The sequence below is a fragment of the Arachis hypogaea genome, chromosome 9 (assembly GCF_003086295.3).
Source record: "Arachis hypogaea cultivar Tifrunner chromosome 9, arahy.Tifrunner.gnm2.J5K5, whole genome shotgun sequence".
NCBI lineage: Eukaryota > Viridiplantae > Streptophyta > Magnoliopsida > Fabales > Fabaceae > Arachis > Arachis hypogaea.
This window is the reverse complement of record NC_092044.1, coordinates 113,809,640-113,830,045: the sequence shown is the minus strand read 5'-3', so window position 1 is coordinate 113,830,045 and position 20,406 is coordinate 113,809,640. Positions and strand designations below refer to the sequence as shown.

Here is a 20,406-nt window from a genome sequence, read left to right as displayed (position 1 = left end):
AAATTTCAATTATCATTATCATCATTATTTTTATTATTGTTATACAAATTTTTAGCAAATTTAAATTGGTTCTATATCTAATGATTTAAGAACAAGACTTTTTTATAGATACTAATTTTTGAAAAAATAATATTTAATTTAAAGAAAGTAATAAATTACTTTGACCATATTAAACGACTTTGAATTTAAATACAAAATACAAAAACTCTTAAAAGAAATGAAAAGAACAATTTTATTAAAAAGATAAATTTACAAGGAAAATAAAAAGATTACTGAAAACTTAAAAAAGTAAAAGTAAAAGTAAAAAATATGGAAAGGACTCCACAAAGAAAAAATTATCTCGCACAAAATGAGTCCAAAGCCATACGAATTTAATTTGGCCTAAGAATCATGTTGAATCGCCTCAGTCTGATTAGAGTCTCAGCCTGGAACTTCCAACCCAATAGCTGACACGATTTAGTATACTAATTGTCTAAAATATTTTATGCTGTCTTGTAAGTTGTAACTATATATTTTTTAGATTATTATTGAACGTAATATTACATAATTAAATATATGTGTAAAATTATTTACAAATTTGTTTGAATAAGTTTTTAATAAAAGATCTTTTTTAGTTTTTTTAAATGATCTTTTAGAAAAATAAAATAATTTTATATTTAGATATTTTGTATAAAAAATATTTTATTTATCAATTATGTTTAGGTATAATAATATAAAAATATTATTTATTTATTATATAAAGAGTAAAGTATCGTTTTTGTCTCCAATATTTGATGTAAGTCATATTTATGTCTCTAATGTTTAAATCGTTTTATTTGTATATATAGTAATACAAATTGGGAGTTTATATGCTGATGTGGCACTCATACGTTAGGTCTGGGAGCTTATATGGTATATGCTTAGGTGTCATCACTAGAAATTTTTAGATCTATATTTATAAATTATAAATTATTATTTTCTTATGTTGTTATTTTCAAATTTTAAATTATTTGTTTGGGTTGTTATACTTAAGTTGTTATTTTTTAAATTTTAAATTATTTTATTTAGGTTATTATTTTTTAAATTTTAAATTATTTTATTTAAGTTGTTATTTTTTAAATATTAGATTGAGTGTAATTAGGTTGTTATTTTTTAAATTTTAAAATATTTTACTTAGATTGTAAAATATATTTCCGTCAATTTAGAATTTTAAGAATTTTTAATATATTTATTTATTTTATCTGCAAATTTAATTTAAATTTAAATTAAAGTCAATCAAATTTAAAAAATTTTAGCTATGAGTCAACTATAAAAGTATAAGTTATGAGATATGTGTAGCATTACAATTCAAAGTACATCAAATATTTTCTTTACATACATCCAAAATCTAAAATTTCTCTACTTATTCTAATGGCTGGTATTCACAAAATCGCAGAAATCAATCATACAATCGACAATTTGTATGTACGTATACGAGTGATACGGTTATGGACACTCAAGTTACGAAAATTCTTCATTGCCATACTCAATTGAGATGGTTTGGCTCGATAAAGACGTGAGTAGGTGTAATCGTAGTCTTTGACAAGGAGGCAAAAGAAGTTTTGAGAATGAGTTGTGTAGAGATACTTGATCCACTCCTACCAATAAGTTCTAACCAATATTTATTTCTAAAAACATTAGTGAAGATATTTTTAATGATAATTTTTATATTATTTATTATTAATATATTATGTAATACCCTGCAGAAAGGAGATCTATTGGATACACTTACATTTTTACTCAACCTAATTTATAAGACCTTCTTCTTTATCGTTGAAGTTCAAATATCTGATAATCTATATTTTTCACCTTCTTATAAAGTTAAGAAGATGACTGATAATGTGGACCTCATAAATAAATTCAAAAAGGCTAATTCTATTCAAATTGTGAGTACAGTTATAAGTGTACTTTCTATTAAAAATCATTTTATTTTTCTCTTTCTTGGTTATTAGTAGTATCTAATTTATAAATAATAATTAATAACTAATTATAATTTTAGGATGTTGACTACACCAGTGGTTTGTTTCCAATTTCAAAGATATTCTCAATCATTGAAGGGGAGAAAGTAGAAGGTGTTAAGGTATTTGTTCAAAAAATAAATGTTTTATTTGTTTATTTTCTCAAAGTTAGATCTTTATTTATTCAAAAAATATTATTAAGATAAAATCAAATGTGAGAATGAAGTCTTTAATTTAACGTAGTATTTTGTACGGAATTTGTTGCTTGGATTCTCCAATAAAATTACTGACAATAATGAATCCGAAGTGTTAAAAAATGCTATTACACCAACCAAGCGACTATATTCGGAGTCGGAAGATTCAAAGGTGCAAGGAGATACCTCAACTTGCAAGAAGATCAAGATTGAGAATAAAACTTGGAAATTTGGATGCACGTGTTTTGAAATCTCTTTTACAGTCTATCTAATAGAATAATGCAAGCATATGTTTATTTTAGTGGAAATATTGTCTTTTCTTGAGTTGTTATTTTTCTTTTAGTTCTTTTCGATTTTTATGTTTAGAATTTATAATTTTTTAAAATATAAATTGAAATTATTTGGTTATCGCTTGTGGTTTGCCGCGTCTTGGCAAAGTAGGCTGATGGGCAAGCCTCCTCCTGCCGCAATGACAGCACTTGATTAGTCTTTTTCTAGCTTGATTTCGAAGCGGAAAGCTGAAACGGTATAGAGCGACTCGAGGTCAAGCTTTCTCCTTTCTTCTTTCTTCTATAGCCCTATCTTGGGTTGGCATCAATGTTAGCAGCCCTTCCTCCAAGACTTGCTCCAAAGAATGCCGGGGAGTTGGATGTGCTATCGGCTTTTCTAGTTGATTATCCATCTAGTGATGCCTACCAAAGCCTACTCCCACACTTTCTTCCTATGGAACCCCCATCTTCCCTTTGTGCATCTTTCTTTTCCCATGTCTTTCTTGGTTGGTAAACCCAACTGGCGATTTACAACAAACAATCTATAGTCAAACATAAGTCCTGCGGGCTTGCTTTTAACCATACCTGGTTCAGAACCTTCTTTTAGAGCTTCCCCTTTCTCTGGGTAGACTTACTCTGGATACAAAGCAGACCAAGCCTAGCGACTGTCATACCTGGTAAGTCCATCTCTCATTGTTCGGTAGGATCTGGAAAAAGCATTGACTTCCTTGCTACAGCAAAGGAAATGTTTCGAACTACGGAACCGAATTGATAGCCTATCCCGTGAATAAAGCCCCGAACCCTCACAAGCGCTGGACTAGCAGCCTCGCCTATCCAAACTAGTAATTCAATTCCCCATGGAAAGGTGTCGAAGGAATAGAAGACAAAAGCAAGTTCGTGCCACTTTAGGATTTTAAGTTACCTCCGAAATAACCATACATAATACGGGCTTTCCATTGTTCTCGAACAAGAACAGTAGTGGGCCGGGATCGATAGATAAGTGGAAGTCATAAAAAAGAGATCTTTCTCTTCGCACCTAAGATCAAGAGGAAGGGTAGCTTGTCTAGGTACACAGAAAGACCAAGCTAAGCCAATCTCACGCCGAAACAGGGAAATTCTAGCCCTTGAAAGCAGCCCACTTCGTCCCTCTATCCCGGAGTTACCTTAGCTTAAGGAGCTCATCTAACTAAAATCAATTCCACGATTCAATCTTTCTTGTGAAACGTTCATATTAACATCTTAAGGGGGATGCGAGTAAGAAGTTCTTTCCTTCTCTTCTAGTATAGGCCGCAGGGATCACTTCACTTGGCTTACTTCGTACTGAATGCCCTACTTACTGAGGTCCCGCCCCGAGAGAACTCGCGATGAGCTCTTAGTGATTAGTCAGAACCGGGTCCAGCTAGTCTTTTCAGATCCTGCCTGCAAAAAAAGGGTTGCGTCTACTGCTTACTTTAATTTGGAAGTTTCTCCAACTTCAGGCATTGAATAAGTCATTGTTCTCGTACATTCTCCCCTACATGCGGGTTTCCAGACAGAAAGATTTGAGGCTTGATTCGCGGATTTCCCTTCCAACGGGGTTAGCAAACAGTCCAACAGCTACCCTGAGAGGGCACTCACTTTATCAATCAATGATCACAAAAACAGGCTTCCCAAAGATGCTTTAATCCTTTTGATTGCTCCCTATAGAAGATCGATTGAAGAGGCCTTATTTCTATAGAGAAAATGAATAGCCAATTAACGATACTGATTCCAGGATTTCATTGTTTTGAGTCTTTACTTAACTCGACCGCCTTTCGACTCCCATGCTTTTCTTTGGTCAACAACCAAGCACATTTCACAAGAGTTCTTCACTACTCCTACAGGCTTGACGGAGTTCAAAGTTCAGTCTGTCTGGAGGGAATTATTTTAGATCAATCACTATGTTTAACAACGTTATAAATTTCTCATATGAATTATTGTTGATATAATTAAGTTAGTTATTAATTTTTAATGTGTACTTATTTAAAAAAATCTAATTATAATTTTTAATTAAAGTATTATATTTAAAATTTTAAATTTAAATTCAAATAATTTTTTTTTTGAATTTTTAAGTAAGCAATTGAGTTTGAGAATATTTTTTAAAATTTTATATAATTTATAAGCTACTATACCAACTACAAAAGATTATATTAAAGTAAATAGAATTACCAGTCTTATTAAAATATGAGGTTATTTATACTATTTAAAAGAAAATTTTAATTTGACATTCTTCTATACTTAATTCTGTTTCTAATGTTGTTCCGACTAAATTGAATCAATTTAAAAAATTTTATTTAAAAATTTAAAATGTGTACTATCTAATTAGAAAACTCTATTTAAAAATTTTAAATTATTTGCTTAGATTGTTTTACTTAGATTGTTATTTTTTAAACCCGTGCGATGCTAAGAGATAGAATATCTTATCAAATAAGATATTTTGGTGTTAGACTCAATGTGGGTAACTTCATGACTACACATCATGAGTATGTGGTTAATTTAAACCAACATACCGATGTGCACATACTTCTAGAATTGTCAAATATCTCACGAGATGAATTTAATTTTGTGATTTTTGACATTCTCAATACTTTTGGGTTCGATTACACGTATTTGATTGGTAAGTTTATTGTTTTAGAAAAAGTATAATTTATTGATAAAATTATTTATTATATTGATAATTTCGGTTGTATTTTTTACTTAACAAACTTATTAACAACAAACTTTTTTTTATTTTAATTTATTCTAAATGTTATTGGATATTATAACAACTTGAGTTTTCAAAAATTAAATAATGCGTTATTCATGATTTATTATATTTGTAGAGAATTTTAATTAAAAAAAATTATTTTTCTAAAAATAATTAAAATTAAATTTTATGATATTCTAAATTTAAAATTCATTAAAATTTTTAAACTATTTTTATTACAATGAGATATTTCAAAATAAAAAAATAAAAAATAATGTTATTATTATTAATATTAATTAATTAATTTGATAAGAAAAAGAAAATCATTTAAAAAAAGTCAAACGTGACTTTTATATATATATATATATATATCCTTGGGCTTCATCCATTTATTCCACCTAATGGAATTTAAGAAAGAACGAAAGAAATTGAAAATGAGAGAGACAGAAGCTTGCATGAGAGAATGTCCACATGTTGTTATTTTTTAAATTTAAGTTATTTATTTAAGTGGTTATTTTTTAAATTTTAAATCATAAATTATTATTGTTTGTTTAATTATTTCTTTTTTTTTAAGTCATCAAAAATTTTTTTATTATTTTTTAATTTTAAGTTATTTGTTCATAAATTAAAATTTTTAAAAAATATATTCTTCAACAGTTAAGAGGGCTCTTATATCTCGATTCATGAATTTGTTAAGAGAAATTGATGAAGAATAGAAAAAGTTGCACAACATATGAGAATTTTATAATTATTCAAAAAAGTTGCACAACATAGGAGTCTATTAGGACAGTTAATGGGATTATATATTCTAGCTTCCAAGATGTTTTCTATTTTATGGGATTATTGCTTGACGATAGAAAATTCATTGAAGCTATTAATGAGGTCTGGTCATCAATTGAAAAAATTGTTTGTGATGCTATTGATATCTAATAGTGTTAACAAACTAAATCGTATTTGGAATGCAACTTAGATATTATTGGCTATAGGATACTATATACGAGGAGAAAAACATTGAAAACCAAGGTATTTCACTATGTGGTAAATTATTATTGCATATAGGACTTTACTTGCTAAAATCAGTGTTTACCAATGGGCAACTTCACGTTGCTTTGTCAAGAATTAAGAGTCGCAATAGTCTGAACATTCTACTTCTAGATAAAGACAACAATCCAAACTCATCAACAACAAATATCGTGTTCAACGAAATTTTTAATAATATTTAAATAAAAAAATAGTATTTTCATTTTAGTAACATATTATGATTTATACTTTTGTATAAATATTTGTTATAGATGTAACTAATTTATTAACTATACTTTCAGACTTGAAATAAAATGTATAACATGGAGCACAACATCATATACCAATTATTTTTCTAACGGAGTTAGTAAATATTTGATTGTCGATAAATTTTCATTAGCTTTGTAATATAAATTTTAGTATAAAATTGATATTCTACTGTTACAGTTATATATATATATTTTCTTATTTTTTCAGGTCTCTTTTCTTATAGCTCAAAAATATTATAGACTTCAAACTGTTTCATTTGCATTTTACTTTGAATAAAAATAAAACAACATATTAAGTACGTTTATTATATAATGACGATAATAGTGTTATACTAAACTTGAGAAATTTATGATTATAAAATATTATTTTTTATTTACTATGTCAAATTAAAATGTAAGCCCGTGCATCGCACGAGTTTAACACTAGTTCATAACGTTTGCAAAAGTGATTCAATATTATCCTGCCGTCAATTACACGTCATGAGCTTTAGTTTGAGTTCTAAAAATTTCTTCTTAAAGTTATAATACAAATGTCTGAAACAGAATCGATGATCCACTCCAAAAAATAGCTCACTAAAAGTTGAAACTAATCCGCTATAACATTTGCATTAAAATAATAGATAAAATATTAAAATCGAACACATCCAAATGAAACCTGATTGAGAACGGATACATTCAAATGTAAATAATTGAAAAATACAATCTGATTTGTTTGTATAATTCACGGCAGAATAATATTGAATTACTTTTATAAACGTTAAGGATATAAATAGTAGGATTTAAAGTTTTAAACGTTAGGGACACAAATATAATTTATCTCAAATGTTACAGATAAAAACGATACTTTATTCTTATATAAAAATATATTTTTTTAAAAATAAAACATACATTTAAAAAATATAAATTATAACCTCTAAATTTTTTTATTTTTCTATTATTTTTTAAATTCATCAAACATGCAACAAAATAAAAAATATTTTTTTAAACAATTTAATAACACCCAAATAAAATGTTACACTTATTAATACATCAAAATTAATTACATAATAAAAGAGCAAGATGAAAGAAAATGGGATTTTGGACATAGTGTGTCCTCATAATATTATTTGGGCGATGGAAACATAGAGAGGCAGCTGAACAAAGCGTGCATCTCTCCCTCGTCTTCTCCGCCCAGGTTTTTCTTTCTACTCTATTCACTCACTTCACACATTCATTCATCACATTCCCAATTCACAAACACACAAATGGCTTCTTCTCCTTCACCATTCACCCTCTCATTCTCCTCTTCCGTCTCATCCACATCCCTCCTCCCATGCCGTCGCAGCTTCATTCTCCCAATCCCTCGAGGCCGCGCTACCTCATTCACTGTCCAATCCAAGATCCGAGAAATCTTCATGCCCGCACTCAGCTCCACTATGACTGAGGGCAAAATCGTCTCTTGGATCAAATCCGAGGGCGAGACTCTCTCCAAGGGTGAGAGCGTCGTCGTCGTCGAATCCGACAAAGCTGACATGGACGTCGAGACATTCTACGATGGAATACTCGCCGCCATCGTCGTCCCCGACGGCGAAACAGCCCCCGTTGGAGCTCCCATCGCCTTACTCGCCGAGACGGAGGAAGAAGTCGCCGAAGCCAAAGCCAAAGCTGCCAAGTCATCACAATCCCAATCCTCTGCGCCTCCTCCTCAGCCTGCAAATCCAGCTCCGGCAATTTCTCAGCCTTCTCCTCCTCCTCCTCCTCCGCCATCGGCGGCAGCTTCTGACGGACCGAAGAAGACCGTCGCCACGCCTCAGGCGAAGAAGCTCGCAAAGCAGCACAAGGTAGACCTTGCGTCTCTCACCGGGACTGGTCCGTTTGGTCGGATCACTCCGGCCGACGTGGAGACCGCTGCCGGGATTGCGCCATCAAAGAGCAGTCCTGCTCCGGCGGCTCCTGCTCCGGCGAGCTCAGCTCCTCCAAAAGCAGCTGCTGCTGGTGCAGTGGCGCCGCCTCCAATTCCAGGCTCTAGCGTTGTTACATTCACGACAATGCAATCTGCAGTTGCAAAGAACATGGTGGAGAGCCTCTCCGTGCCTACATTCCGTGTTGGTTATCCTGTGATCACTGATGCACTTGATGCTTTATATGAGAAGGTATGCATGAATTTTCCTTCATGACATGTTGATGCCGTCATTTGGTTTGTTTAGATAAATCGTGATACCAGTAGGTATGAATATTCATAGTGATATGATTGGGTGGTTTTTTATATTCCATTGTTCAGGTGAAGCCGAAGGGGGTGACAATGACAGCAATTTTGGCCAAGGCTGCTGCAATGGCACTTGTCCAACATCCAGTGGTCAATGCCAGCTGCAAAGATGGCAAGAACTTTGCCTATAACAGCAACATCAACATTGCAGTTGCTGTGGCAATCAACGGCGGTTTGATTACCCCTGTACTTCAGGATGCCGACAAGGTCTCTTGATTTTCGAATGCTGTAATTACATTGTGGCTTGTGGTGGTTAATGGAGCATTTTTGTGTTTTCTTGGTTTTCAAGTAAATTGGTTTCTTGTGTTGTTGCAGTTGGACTTGTATCTGTTGTCCCAAAAGTGGAAAGAGCTAGTTAATAAAGCTCGTGGAAAGCAATTGCAACCCAATGAGTATAATTCAGGTCTATTTATTGTTTTTAATTGTTATTCTGTTAGTTGGCTATTAGTTCAAATTAGAACTCTGATCTTCTAACGAAATCTTGTGTCTGCAGGAACTTTCACACTCTCCAATCTGGGCATGTTTGGAGTTGACAGGTTTGATGCCATACTTCCTCCAGGGCAGGTGAGAGACTGACTCATATATAATTTTTGAGATTCTCTGGCAGCTTGAATTCCATTTCATATGAACTTGGCCATTTCTTGTTTTCAGGGGGCTATCATGGCAGTTGGAGCATCAAAGCCTACTGTCGAGGCTGATGCAACTGGATTCTTCAAGGTGAAAAATAAGATGCTGGTGAGTATATGCGTATATATTTTCTTTCAAGTAGTTATGCTTATGCACTTATTAGAACACCATATGAAGCCAATCAAGTCATTGCCACGAAAAGATAAAATAAAAATAGAAAGAACTATTCCTTCCTCAGTGATCTGCATGTCAGAGTAACATAGTCTTCATGTGACGACAGACCTTAGGTTGCATTTCTATCTAAAGTGTTATACTGCCTATTTTTCTGAAGTTTTAATTCTAGATCTAAGTTTTAGAATACATTTATCCTATTACAATTCTTGTTTACCTAAGGAGTTTATACGATGGATGAGCATTACATCTGCTCTGTGTTGTGCTTCTTGAATATATTTTTCTGACAATTGAATGGAATCTTATTATTCAAAAGGTAATTCGATAGGTTTATCTCAAATCTTGTAACTTATTTTTCTGATAATTTGCTACCATGACTGAGAATAACATCTTCAAGTGTGTTGGCTGAAGTTTATGTCCTTTTTCAATTTTTTTATATTTTGTTTTCTTATTGCTAATAGTCTGCTACTGCTCTTACAATGTAAACCAGATTTTTCTGCCTTTCAAAGGCACTTTCCTATTCTCATTCCTCAACCATACACTTTTCTCTTAAAAATCTCTGTATTTGATTCAGTCTTCCCCTTTGTATAGAGGTTGCAGAGCTACACAAAATCCCATTTTCAGAATCTGAAATTTTTTTCTCATTGTGAAACATTAGTGTAGAAATTAAATATTAAATATTCTTCAAGGAAATTTAGTTGAAGTCTTGTTTGTTGGACCCTACTCCTACCTTGGGACAGGAGAGTTGCCTTGGATCACCTTTTTAATAATTTAATTCTCCGGTTGATATAAATGTATATGTTCCTCCCAATTACCAAATATCATCTAAAAGTCAGACATTTGTGTTTCATAGGAAATGGACAAACATAATTTACTGTGTGTGATTTGTAGGTTCACATATGAATATCATTGTGGTCGTTGTTTGTACTGTTTTCTGTCTAAAATTTGCAATTGCAAGTGTTTCTAAACATTCAATGATTGTGTTTCTAAAAAGGATCTTTGGATCCTTTATCCTGTGCATTGCACAGTTGCACTGCCATATTGAACTTATAAATCTGACTTGGCTTGCATCACTTAGCAGTCTTAGCTGATAAAAGAACAATTTGGCAAGCCTTCATATGGCAAGCATCATGTGCCTTGTACTTAATAAGCACTAGAACAAATAGTAATACACGACTCAAATATGACTTGTATTTAAGTCCTTTATAACTAGTAGCATTTTTTTTATTTAAATCTCAGGATCAAACTAATTGGATCTGAACTTTCTTTTTCAGGTGAATGTAACAGCTGATCACCGAATAATTTATGGTGCTGATTTGGCCGCCTTCCTTCAGACATTCTCCAAAATCATTGAAAACCCAGACAGTCTAACATTGTAGTGATTCTGTTCTTTGAGATCATGCTATAGTCGCTGGGGGATCGTTAATTAATAGTTTGGGCAGCTTGTTTGGCTTAGTGCCCATCATTTTGAGCTTATCTTTCACTTTCATTTTTTTTTTTTAGTTTTTAGGAGCAATCGTGAATTCTATTGAGCAAAACATTGACTACGAGAAACAGCTTTTACCCTTTTTTTTTTTCTTTTTTTTTTTTCCAGTGAAGGATTCTGTAAACAGCAAGTCAGCAATGTTTTCTGTGCCGCATGAGCAAATAAGACCTTAAAGCTTGTACTTTTGCAATAAAATCTAGCCTAATTTCTAGTTCTTGATTTGTCTATTGCTTATATTGTCTATTGATTGTTAATTTTTTTTGGGCATCATTGTCTATTGATTCTGAACTCCGCCTATGTTACACTTGCGGTACATAGCCGGTCCCAAACCTGGATAAAGGAGGAAGGTTGTGTTAGGTCTTCGGCAACCAATATAAAAATATAGCCGAACCCCCATGACATGAATCAAAGACATTATTGCGCTAAAATTAGGTCGTTGCCCAGAAGCAACGCGCCGTATGGCTCGAGTACGGTGTCAAAGCAAGAGCCGCTGCATCGGTGCCCGGATGTAGTGTTAAATGAGCAAGGGCTCTCGCGTTTTCGTGAACAGAAAAGGGTAAATAAGCTAGTTCACAAAGTAAAAGATAAAGGTCGAAGCGACAGAAGGTTGAGATTTGGGACATGGAATATAGGCACTCTAACAGGAAAGTCCATGGAGGTGGTGGACACCATGACAAGGAGGAAGATTAACATTATGTGCCTACAAGAAACAAAATGGGTTGGTGCAAAGGCTAGGGAGTTGGATACTTCTGGTTTCAAACTTTGGTATACAGGAAAAGTTAAGAGAATAGGGATGGGGTTGGAATAATTGTGGATAAGCAGTGGAAGAAGGACTAGGATGTCAAGAGGGTGGGAGATCGAATCATCTCTATCAAACTTGTGGTGGAGGGAGGTGCTTTCCATGTGATTAGCGTCTATGCACCGCAAGTGGGTTCGGACGAACAACACAAGATAAGGTTTTGGGAGGATCTAAAGAGTTTGGTTCAAAGCATACCTTTGGGAGATAAGATTTTCTTAGGAGGAGATTTAAATGGCCATGTTGGGAGAAAAGTGACTGGATATGGGAGTATTCACAGAGGCCATGGTTTCGGAGTGATCAATGCCGATGGTAAAACTATTTTGGACTTTTCCTCAACCTTTGATCTTCTCATCGCAAATACATGTTTTAAAAAGAGAGACGAACATCTTATAACCTATAAGAGTGGCATGACAAGCTCTCAAATCGACTTCTTCTTGTTGAGGAGAGTCGACCGGAAATTTTGCATTAACTGTAAAATTATCCCGGGAGAGAGTTTGACAATACAACATAGGGTGCTCGTCATGGATTTTCGTGTTGAGCAAAAGTTGAGGAAAAGACATCATACAAAGAACTCAAGGACGAGGTGGTGGCGGATGAAAGGTGAGGAACAAAGAAGCTTCCTAAGACGGGTAGGAGAAGAGGCAAAGTGGGATGGGAATGGAAGCGCGGAAGAGATGTGGAGGGAGATGGCAGAAGTTATTAGAAGAACAACAAAAGAAAGTTTTGGTGAATCTAAAGGAATATGACCAAGAGACAAGGAGTCCTGGTGGTGGAATGCGAGTATACAAGAAAAAATAAAGATAAAAATGGAATGCTTTAAAGAGTGGTCTTTATGCCGCAATGCAGATAACTGGAAAAAATAAAAGGCAGCTAAGAAAGAGACAAAAGTGGCTGGAAGTGAAGCAAGAACAATAGCATATGAGGGTCTCTACCAGACTTTGGGCACGAAAGAAGGAGAAAAAGGTATATATAGAATCGCAAAGAGTCGGAAAAGAAGAACGAGAGATTTGGATCAGGTTAAGTGCATAAAGGATAAGGATGGAGAGGTGTTGGCTCAAGAGGAGAAGATTAATGAAAGGTGAAAGAGCTACTTCTACGAGTTATTTAATGAGGGACAGAAGACTCTTCCGAGCCTTGGTCGATTATGCACAATGGAAGAAGATCAAAACTTTGACTACTATCGAAGGATTCGAGACTTCAAGGTAAAAGAGGCTCTAAAGCAGATGAAAAATGGCAGGGCAGTAGGACCTGATAATATCCCGATTGAGGTTTGGAAGGGTCTTGGAGAAAAAGGCATCAACTGGTTAACCAAACTTTTTAATGAGATTTTAAGGTCAAAGAAGATGCCTGATGAGTGGAGAAATAGCACCTTGGTACCTATCTACAAGAATAAGGGGGATATACAAAGTTGCGAAAATTATAGAGGGATTAAGCTTATGAGTCATACTATGAAGTTATGGGAAAGGGTGATAGAACGGAGGTTGAGAAAAGAGACACAAGTAACAGAGAACCAATTTGGATTTATGCCAGGAAGATCTACCACTGAAGCGATATACCTATTAAGAAGGATGATGGAGATGTATCGTAGTAATAAAAGGGATCTACATATGGTGTTTATTGATTTGGAAAAAGCGTATGATAGGGTACCAAGGGAGGTCTTATGGAAGGTTTTAGAGAAGAGCAGAGTAAGGATCGCATATATTCGGGCAATTAAAGACATGTATGATGGGGCCACAACTAGTGTGAAGACTCAAGGTGGTGTGACAGAGGAATTCCCTATTGGTATAGGATTACACCAGGGATCATCCTTAAGTCCATACCTTTTCACATTAGTCTTGGAAGTACTCACAGAGCACATCCAAGAGCCTGTGCCATGGTGCATGCTTTTTGCCGATGATATCATCCTTATGGGAGAGTCAAGGGAAGACCTAAATAAGAAGTTGGAGTTATAGAGAGAAGCTTTAGAAGTGTATGGTCTGCGCATAAGCCGTAGCAAGACGGAATATATGGAATGTAAGTTCAGTATGAGAAGGGAAAACCTCAATATAGAGGTGAAGATTGGAGAAAATATCCTACGAAAAGTTAAAAGTTTTAAGTATCTTGGGTGCATCATACAGGATAATGGAGAGATTGAACAGGATGTAAATCAGAGGATCCAAGCATGTTGGTCAAAATGGCGGAGTGCATATGGTTTTATATGCGACAAAAAAGTGCCTTTAAAACTTAAAGGTAAATTCTATCGCACCGCTATAAGACCGGCTATGTTGTATGGTACGGAGTGTTGGGCAGCTAAAGGGGAGCACGAACACAAGCTGAGTGTGACATAGATGAAGATGTTGAGATGGATGAGTGATCATACGCGATTGGATAAAATAAGGAATGAAGATATAAGGGAGAGAGTTGGAGTAGCACCCATTGTGGAAAAGATGGTTGAATCGCGTCTCAGGTGGTTTGGACATGTGAGAAGAAGACCGATAGAACATCCAGTCAGGAGGGTGGATGAGATGGAAGATGGACAAAGGGCGAAAGGCAGAGGAAAACCTAAGAAGACCATCCAGGAGGTGGTCAAACGAGATCTACATGTAAACGGTCTCTCTGTAGACATGATACATGACAGAGCACAATGACGTCGTTTGATTCATGTAGCCGACCCCACTTAGTGGGACAAGGCTTTGTTGTTGTTGTATTGTCTATTGATTCTGATTTGTTAGTATGGGATTCTGAAATTTGGTTAATTGTCCTTTGGTTTTGCTGGAATTTCTTTTATTAATAATATCGTAAGACATGGGTTGAAAACTAATACAGTAATGCTTTTTTAATAAATAGCTTATTCTGTTGGCAAAATAATTTGGTTATGGGATTAAAATTGGTGTTTGAGTTTAAAATGGGTGCACTATGTGTATTTGCAAATTGGTGGTGTCAGAAGATACTTTCAACACGTGGGGGTACGTGTTGCATGTAGACTGCAACACATAAGGGACATGTTGAGTCAGCACATGGGTGAGTGTGAATGCCACTTGACGAAGTTTGGTTGCACGAACCTGCAACACATGGGGGCGTGCTGAGTCAGCACATGGGTGGGCGTGAATGCCACGTGGTGAAGTCTGATTGCATAAGACTGCAACACATGGGGGGCGTGCTGAGTCAGCACGGGGGGCGTGTTACACGTGTCAAAGCTAGTTGGTTGGTGATCACAACACGGGGTGGGCGTTCTGAGTACTTCATCTATATAAGGCAAAGTCCGGTACCATTTTCATTGCGAAGAAGAGTGTTCTTTGAGTGTGTTGCTAGTGTAATGGAGGGTACTGCAAACGTGATAGTGCATCACAATGGTGAGATTATACGAAATACTCGTGAGGAAGTGAGGTTTGTGTGTTAGAATCTGTTTTCATTTGTGGTTCCATGCACCATGACGTTTATCGAGCTTCAAAACGGTCTCTGTCAAAGCATGGAGAATAGTATATTGAGGAGAGTGAGCAGTATATTGTACCGGAATCTGGTTATAGTTTTTGGTGATCTAATACAGTTTGATATCATGCCGATCACTGACGAGGAGAGTATGCAAAATATGTTCCATATTTACCAGCAAACTCAAATGCGACAGCCACAGATTGAGCTGTAAGTTGAGTTTGAAGACGTAGAGGCAGATGGGATTCAAAATGATTTAGATATAGAGAATGATAAAGCTGCAGTGTACGAAGGAATGAATAGTGACAGCGAAGAGGACTTCGAAGCCACTTATGAAGCTGGCGATGAAGACGAGGATGGTGATATGGGAGTCAAAGCAGAAGTGGAGAATGTGGTGATCACCCCGCAGTTAGTCAACCGATGAATGTCCCACCTTTTATGTGTAATTTGGATCTTGACGCGATGAATGCACCAAAATTTCCGGAATATGCAAACATAGGTGTGTGATGAGTGAATAATATGTTTTTGTAAATTTATATTTAGGATGGATCAATGAATGATGATTTCTGTTTTTTATAAGTGTTGCTGATCCTGAGGACGAAGAGTTCAGAATAGGAATGGAGTATAGTTCTAAAAAGTCTGTCGTCGCAGCAATAAGAAGTTACACTATCTCTAGAGGAATAAATGTCATCCTAAATATAAAATTTTTTTCACTAATATTACATTTTAACAAGACTTTCACTTTGATAAATTTGTTGTCAAATCTTATGATAATTAATATAGTACTATTACAAAGGCTTGCTGAACTATTAATATTTCTAATAAGTATTAGAGGATACCTTGTTTAAAGCAAAGCTCATGATTTAAAAGTTTGAGAAATCTAATACTTATAAAAAATTCGAGTGCGTTATACTATTGTCAACTCTTTCTTTAAAGGGAGTTGAATTGAGTTGAGATAAACTTTTTTTTAGTATTTTTTTTTGTGAGTGAAATAAATTAAACAAAAAAAAAAACAAAACAAACAAAACAAAGGATCTGCTTAAATAGAAGGACAGTCCCGTTTAAAATTATTCTTAAACTCCTCCCAAGGTGAATGAAGTTCCACATGAGAAAGTTGTAAGTTCATCGTCATCTTTGTCATAGTATCTGCCATTGTGTTTGCATCTCTCATAATCAAACGAAAGTCAACATGCCAATTCGAATGCATGATATCTCTTATTTTGAGCACCAATTGATCAATAAACCTAAAACCATCTTGGTGATTAGTAACAAGATTAAATGCTCCCACACAATCCATCTCACAAATAACATCTCGTTGACCCACATTCCAAACTAAGAGATATTCTCTCCAAATAGCAAACAATTCTCCTTAAAGAATACTATTACTTTCAATCATTCCTAAACACCCCATCTGTCAACTCCCATTACAATCTCTAATAACACAAGTAAAACAAACACTATCACTCGAACCAAGATAACTACCATCATAATTAATCTTAAAAGTAACAATGGATGGGGATTCCAAAAACTATTTAGAGTAGAGGGAAGGAACATATGTTGTAATTCAAAAATATTCCTAAACTCATTTCTAAGTTAATACCAGACAAATCACTTTTTCCGGAGGCTAAGTTTTATGAGGATTAAAGATGTCATTATTCCTTTCTCGTCATATCCACTAAAGTCTCGAAAAAATTTGAATGGATGATCTCTACTGTGATATAAGAACCAGTTCTTCAAATCCAAAGGATGATAAGAAATATCCAACCTATGCCATACAAGCTGAGCTTTTGGGCAATCCCAAATACAATATAATACCGATTCTTGACTAGAAAGACATCTTGGGCATCTATCCGATGACGACATCCCTCTTTTAAAGCGAAAACTTGCAGTAGGAAGAACCTCCTTAGGATATAACCAAGCCAAAAACTTGTGTTTTTTCAGAACAAGCTGACTCCAAAGCCAAAGTCAATTCTCATACTCCTCCCAACTAAAAAACTTCTTACACAACCACAAATAACCATTACATAAGTTATAGACTTTGTTCAACAACATTTATTATTAGAGTCAAAATAAAACGATTATAAAAATATCTCAAATTTGTGAAATTTTTCGGATAATCACTATATTCACGATTACATGAATTGAGTTACCAAAATTTATATTAAAAGTTTGAGTGATATAAGAATTACACTGTATTTATTTTCTAATGAGCAATATTTTCATCTCTCAAGTTAAGAATTCATTACGTAAAAAATTAATAATTTGAAATTAAATGTGCCCGTAAGACAATCATTTAAAATAAAAGTTAGGGACAATCCTTAAATTTACTTTTTAAATTGCCAATATTCACACAACTAAGTATATGTTACAATTTCAAAAATTATTAAAATCTTCAAAAATATTTGATTTTGACATATTAACACACACAATTTGATAAGATAGTATTCTCTATCCCTTCAAATTCTTCCTTTAACTATTTTTTATTATTCATGTCTCTAAGTTTTTGTTTTCTAATTTTGACCATGCTTTATCTTTATCATGTATCCATATGTTACACACATTATTAATTTGCAAACTCACTTGGTATTTCTAATTTATTGTAGCATAACAATCAAATTTTAGAATGAAAAATAAGCATTTTTATTTTAAGAATTAATCTTTCTATTTTTGCCATATATTTATATTAATTATGCATGTTTACTTAACACATGATACAAGATTATTAGTCACATCATTGTGATCATATTTCTAAACTCAATATATAATAAATATATCATTATCCAATTTTTATATGTTCCTTTCATATTTTTATTTTTTTTGTTGCCCACATATTTTTCAGTTCAACAGGTTAATGATTAATTTATCGCAAATCTGATCTCTATTTAAAGATTTGGCACAGGCCAATAAATTACTATATGTACAAAATGAAAACCTTTCATATCTCTATTATTAATTGCACAAACTCAATCACGCACTTGCGCAGACCTCTTTTAAGTAGAACTTCTTTCAAATGAATAATGTATGTACATAATAGATACAACACAAATTTTAGTAAAAACTATTGTGTATCTCCCTAAAGCTACATATCAAGCGCTTAGAAACTAAATAGTTACATGTATGTTTATACATTACATCAGAAAAAATTGTGTAACAACAATACTACTATGTGTTGAAGCCACATGAACTCACCAGTTCAACGGAATCTTTCTTGAAAGGTACAGTTTATCAATGTATTCTATAACTGGAGTTGCAGCATTGATGTACCTTTTCATCTTCGCCTCAGCAGACTTCTCTGGAGTACCGTTCATGCACAACAACTCAGTTCTCTTTAAAAGATAGAATGCTACAAGAAAATAATATATAATCTAAGGGTTTGTTCGGGTGAACTTTTAAAAAAAATCTTTTTTCGAGTTATCTTTTTTAAAAAGATTATGAAAAAATAAAAGTAATTTTATATTTGAATATATTATGCAAAATAATTTTTTTATCTATAATTATGTTTGGGTATAACAATATAAAAATATTTTTTGTTCATTTATTAGGTAAAAAATATTTTTTTTAATGGTACCAAACAAGCACTAAAATAATAATAATTGCTTCACACAGGCATTGATCATTGATGTGGCCAAAAACAAAAATGATGCAACAAGCTACCTGTTTCATTGAGCCTCAAGAAAAGCTGGTCTCTTGTTGGAAGTGTATACATCCCAGCATGCACAGCTGTTCTTACTGCCCATGTGTGATAGGGTGCACAAATCTGAGCGTACGCACTTGAAGCTATTTCTTTCAGACAGCTATCGCTGAAAACGCCAAATGACAAATCAATTGTTAAATTGGATAATTCAATTCAGCATCACAAATGATAGATCAAAGATGCCATACTCAGTTGCCAGAAGTTGTTCGAATATAGCTCTGACGAGATCAACACCCTGGCGAACTCTGCGCAGATTACGCGAATAACTTCCCGGGGATTTAACCGTTTTGCTAGCGACATCAACTTCAATTACATCCTTCAGAGTGCCACACGCCGGTGATGCTTCCATAAGTCCTTCTAGCTGACCGTACGAATCATAATATTCTTAGCATTGTTACAAAGCAATCAAATATACAACAAAATTTTTGAATTATTCCGAAAGGGAAGGAAATGAACCTTGGCGACGTATTCCAATTCGGCGAATTTGAAAGCAAAGCCGAGACAATTGAAGAGAACAGAGACGAAAGAGCAGGCTTCGTAGAAGGCGTCCAAGGGAAGGTCACCGCGGTTGAGGAGTTTGGCGAGGTGTTCAAAGGCCTCGGCAATGGCGGAGAGAGGACTTGAAGTCGTCGCCGCTACCACCGCAGGATCGGGTAGTTTAACGATGCTGGTGCTGCTATTGTCCATGACGACCTCAACGCCATTCATCATTATCGCTACTCAGTCCAAACGCCTTCTTTTCCAAAAGGTTCAAACAAGAGAATCGTTGAAATGTCAAGAAAAGAAAGGAGTTGCGGGATGGAATAGGAACTTTCCGCTACGAACGCGCCTTGCCTTTCCTTCATTCAAAAACTCAATTTCCTTTTCTTTTCCATTTGACACCACATCACACGAGACGTCAACCGCTGGTAACTTCTCGCGCCTTTTCGTTTTTTTTTTTCTTTTTGGGCTCGTATTGAACGGATCTCAAAGCCCACCTTCTTTCTAAGAGTGATCTTGGCCAAAAAATAAATAAATCTAAGAGTGATTAATACCAAAATTAATCATGATAATAATAATCTCATCATACAACCGTGACATAAATTTTATCCTTTTCTAAATAATACCCCACTAATATTTTGGGCTACAAGTATCACCTCTCAGAATATCTTGTTTTATTTTTGTTTTTTTTTGTTTTTCTAATAAAGTATATTGCAGTTAACCAAGTTGGGTTGGTCTAGTGGTTAGCTCACTAGTCCGCTTAAGCAAGTGTCGGGGGTTCGAATCCCGCCTTGTGCATGCAGCAACCTATTGGCCAGCGGCAAACCCTGTGGGAAACCAAAAAAAAAAAAAGTATATTGCAGTTCATTTGCATCGTTCTCCGATTTACACTACCTATTTTCTTCCAAATAAACAGATCAATATGGGCGTAAGCCCCTCTAAATTACCAAAAAAAAACAGATCAATAGAAGGGACCAATATTGGGTTTGATTTGCATCATTTTCCAGTTTACACAATCATTTTCTTCCAACAGACCAACAAAAGGGACCAATAAGTTATCTTTC

The 20,406-nt window shown here is 34.4% G+C and overlaps 2 protein-coding genes across 3 annotated transcripts; one reads left to right on the top strand and one right to left on the bottom strand.

Moving 5' to 3' along the window:
- Positions 1-7,484: 7,484 nt before the first annotated feature.
- On the top strand, positions 7,485-11,175 carry LOC112712103 (dihydrolipoyllysine-residue acetyltransferase component 4 of pyruvate dehydrogenase complex, chloroplastic). The gene is made up of 6 exons (XM_025764901.3): positions 7,485-8,564; positions 8,693-8,884; positions 8,993-9,080; positions 9,171-9,241; positions 9,329-9,412; positions 10,750-11,175. The coding sequence occupies exons 1-6, from the start codon at positions 7,677-7,679 to the stop codon at positions 10,852-10,854; spliced, it is 1,428 nt and encodes a 475-aa protein (XP_025620686.1). The 5' UTR covers positions 7,485-7,676; the 3' UTR covers positions 10,855-11,175.
- Positions 11,176-18,090: 6,915 nt separating this feature from the next.
- LOC112712102 (ACD11 homolog protein) lies at positions 18,091-20,211 on the bottom strand. 2 transcript variants are annotated; one of them, XM_025764899.3, is made up of 4 exons: positions 19,319-20,211; positions 19,051-19,223; positions 18,823-18,968; positions 18,091-18,511 (listed from the first exon to the last, which is right to left on the bottom strand). In XM_025764899.3, the coding sequence occupies exons 1-4, from the start codon at positions 19,571-19,573 to the stop codon at positions 18,354-18,356; spliced, it is 732 nt and encodes a 243-aa protein (XP_025620684.1). In that variant the 5' UTR covers positions 19,574-20,211; the 3' UTR covers positions 18,091-18,353. The 2 variants fall into 2 exon arrangements, with proteins under 2 accessions (XP_025620684.1, XP_025620685.1); XM_025764900.3 differs by having other exon boundaries at positions 18,091-18,460.
- Positions 20,212-20,406: the final 195 nt, after the last annotated feature.

What these genes read in the sequence shown, in the direction of transcription:
- LOC112712102 (XM_025764899.3), bottom strand. Translation starts at nt 19,573, where the DNA reads ATGATGAATGGCGTTGAGGTCGTCATGGACAATAGCAGCACCAGCATC. An exon ending in AATTGGAATACGTCGCCAAG is followed by an intron (nt 19,224 to 19,318) that starts GTTCATTTCCTT and finishes TCGTACGGTCAG; the next exon opens with CTAGAAGGACTTATGGAAGC. An exon ending in CTTGAGGCTCAATGAAACAG is followed by an intron (nt 18,512 to 18,822) that starts GTAGCTTGTTGC and finishes ATTTTCTTGTAG; the next exon opens with CATTCTATCTTTTAAAGAGA.
- LOC112712103 (XM_025764901.3), top strand. Translation starts at nt 7,677, where the DNA reads ATGGCTTCTTCTCCTTCACCATTCACCCTCTCATTCTCCTCTTCCGTC. An exon ending in CCATACTTCCTCCAGGGCAG is followed by an intron (nt 9,242 to 9,328) that starts GTGAGAGACTGA and finishes TCTTGTTTTCAG; the next exon opens with GGGGCTATCATGGCAGTTGG. An exon ending in AGGTGAAAAATAAGATGCTG is followed by an intron (nt 9,413 to 10,749) that starts GTGAGTATATGC and finishes TTTCTTTTTCAG; the next exon opens with GTGAATGTAACAGCTGATCA.